A 3,624-nucleotide genomic window follows, 5' to 3' on the forward strand; every position below is an offset into this window, starting at 1 on the left:
CAAACAAACATGTTCACGCACAAACACACACACACAAATGAACAAGCAAATATGCCTGCAGAATATGTGATACTAAGCGTAGAATTCTTCAAAGTTGGAATCTGAGAAATGCTAAATATTTGATAAACAACAACAACATCAATAAAAATGAAAATAACAACAACAAAAACAACAACTAAAATAGTATTATTATTATTAATTATTAACACTATTATTTATTATTATTACAGTTTTATAACCGTTTATTATTTTTGTTATTCAGAATGAAAATAATTATGAAAATAAAAACGCCTGTGAACTCGCACGACGTGATAAATTGCGAGAACATGTTACATTTAATGTAGCGTTACAAACAACAACAAAAACAACAACAACAAACAAGACACCACCAATAACAACAATAATAACAACAACAAAAAAACAAGACACTAACAATAAAAACAACAACACTTATAACAATTATAATAACAACAAAAAACACGACACTATGACAAAAAACAAGACACCACCAACAACAACAACAAACAAGACACAAACAATAACAACAACAATGATGTTAAAAACGGCAACACCTTAACACGCATACATTTAAGCGTACACACAAACACATAAACAAACAGACAAACATAAACAACAACAAGGGCAAGAACATTATAATATCATATATACGCAATAATAATAAATAATAATAATAATAATAATAATGATAATAAAAAAAGAAACAGAAAGTAATAATAACCATTCTTGAATCAGAATTAACGACAACAATAATAACAACAAACAAATGAATTGCACAGCGACCGACCAGCTTGAACACGCACACACACGCACGCACACACATACATACACACACATACCTACTCATATACGCACGCACGCGCGCACACACATACATACACACACGTTTCACGTATGTTGAAATATTTCACATATTTAAATTACAAAAATAAATTTTTTATTCACACAATTGTAACAACCATAATAATAATAATGATAATAATAAAATATATAATAATATTTATAATTATAATTATTATAGAGCGAAAAATTATTTAATTTAATAAATAAACGACTACATTTCGTCAATATTTTTATCGTTAAGGATGTATTTTGGAGTGTTGTCATTGTATCTGCAGTTATACTATTATTATTAATATTTATTATTATTACTATTATTATTATTATTAACCAGTATTATTAGTAACAAAAGTATTAATTATTTAATTTATTTACAAATTATCATTACAAGATGTCTCTATGCTATTTTTAATTGTTTAAAAATTTATAACGCGAGAATTGTTCTAGAGTGTGAATTGACGAATTGTATGTATGTATGTTATTATTACACGTTATCTTCTTCATCATCAGGCTCATCATCATCTTCTTCATCATCTTCACCATTATCTTCATTAGCTTCATCATCTTTGACCTCGTCACCATCATCTTCTTCATCATCTTCATCATCATCATCACCATCATATTCACCGTCATCTTCATCATCATCTTCATTATCATCTTCATCATCATCATCACCATCATATTCACCGTCATCTTCATCATCATCTTCATTATCATCTTCATCATCATCATCACCATCATATTCACCGTCATCTTCATCATCATCTTCATTATCATCTTCATCATCATCTTCACCATCATCTTCACCATCATCTTCACCATCATCTTCACCATCATCTTCACCATAATCTTCACCATCATCTTCACCATCATCTTCACCATCATCTTCATCACCCCTAGAAACGACCCAGATTGAAGATCCGAGAATACAGTGGAAGAGAGAGCAGGAAAGGATGCTCAGAGAATACCTGGAGAATGCGTGCCTCGATCTGAAGGTAATGATGATGATGATGGTGATGATGGTGGTGATTACGGTGATGATGAAGACTTTATTTATGATAATGTTAATGAAGATGACTGAGATTATAGTCGTGAAGACGATGTTTGTAACGATTGTGATGATGATGATGATGATGAGGATGATGATGATGATGATGATGAGGTGGATGATGATGATGATGATGAAGATGTCAAAGATAGCGATGGTGATATTTTTGTTTCTTTTAGATTAGTGAGAATTCATCCACATTCACTCCAACCCATCGTTAACATTCCTGCCTTATCAATGTTGTTCTCACCACAAAAAAAGAGAGGAGAGTGAGAGACAATGAAAGAGAAAAAGAGAGAGAGAGAAAGATAGTTAGAGCTAGACATGCCTTATATAAGCAGACATAAGTGTATCCATTACTCCATTACTTTATTTTATACATTTCTCGTTTTATTATACACCGTCATCAGAACCCCCAAGTAACCGTCTTCAACTGCAACTTCCTTATCTCATGATCATCATCATCTTTTCATTGTTATCATCATCATCGTCGTCGTCGTCATCTTCATTTCACTGTCATCCTCCTCCTCATCATCATCATCACCACCACCATCATCATCACCACCACCATCATCATCATCACCACCATCATCATCATCATCTACCAGACAAAAGAAGAGACGTACTCATTGAAGCGTGAACGATTGGACTTGGCCAGTGAAGAAATGAGGACATGGATGAACAAACTGACCACCACCTCATCATCATCGTTATCATCATCTGATGGCAACAACAACATCAACAACGACAACAACATCAACAACAAATATAACATTAATAATAACGACATCAACAGGGACACCGGCACAAAGGAAGCCTGCACTCTTGCATCAGTGACATCAACAACATCAACTGCAATGAAGTACGATCACGATGTTTTAAAAGCGGAAGTTGAACAAGCAAAAATACGTGTTAACCAGCTTAAAAGTGAACTCAAACGAATGCAAACGGAAGTACACTACTCAAGAAAAGGGATTGAAACACTTGAAATGTTTGTCATTATGTTTCTTATTATATTTCTTTCTTTGAATTCGAACACGGTAATTGAAATGCGGAGCCAGACATCTTGCTCACTATGCTATCATCTCGCCTGTCTCTGTCTGTGTTGATATTTTTTAAATTTAGTTAATAAAATTTTTGTCACCAGGGTCAACAAACAATTGTTGATTAGTGAAAAATGTGAAGACGTTAACGTAAGTGACGCCGGCGAGATGATGAAGAAAATTAGGAGTATGAATCAGTCGGTCAAGTTGGGGGAGAGAGAAAAGAGGAAACTGATTGAGGTTAGGATTGGTTGGCCGGGGATAGGTTTGTTTGGTCAGGGGTCAGAGGTTGAAGGTTATTCTGGGTTCGATCGATGTGTTTGATTGGTTGATAGAATGCTTTGTTGTTCAGTTACTTGTCTTAAAATAATGCTTTAGTCTGACAAAAATGGAATGTGTATTTTTCATTTTCATGAATCAGTTTTTGAGGGGATCAAAAGAACACTTATTACCTGACCAAATAATCAACAACAACAGCAGCAACAACAACAGCAGCAACAACAAAAGCAGCAATAACAGTAGCAACAATAACAACGTTCCTCCAGCTGATATGAATGTAGAAGTGAGTAGAAAGGATGTTATTTGCTAATTTTATTGACTATTCTAAACAGAAACACAAATAATGGGGCAAAAAATAAAAATGAAAAAAAAATAATATTTTTAAATGAAATTATT

General features: G+C 33.3%; 1 protein-coding gene across 1 annotated transcript in view; it reads left to right on the top strand.

Annotated features, from left to right (window-relative positions):
- Positions 1-1,838, top strand: part of HELRODRAFT_128135 (hypothetical protein) — a gene marked incomplete at both ends in the record, with an annotated part of 3,263 nt that extends 1,425 nt beyond the window's left edge. The window contains one exon of the mRNA XM_009016768.1: positions 1,759-1,838. Coding sequence (XP_009015016.1) covers positions 1,759-1,838 — 80 coding nt within the window. The remainder of the gene's footprint in view (positions 1-1,758) is intronic.
- Between the last annotated feature and the right edge of the window lie 1,786 nt (positions 1,839-3,624).

Source organism: Helobdella robusta, assembly GCF_000326865.2.
Source record: "Helobdella robusta unplaced genomic scaffold HELROscaffold_19, whole genome shotgun sequence".
NCBI lineage: Eukaryota > Metazoa > Annelida > Clitellata > Rhynchobdellida > Glossiphoniidae > Helobdella > Helobdella robusta.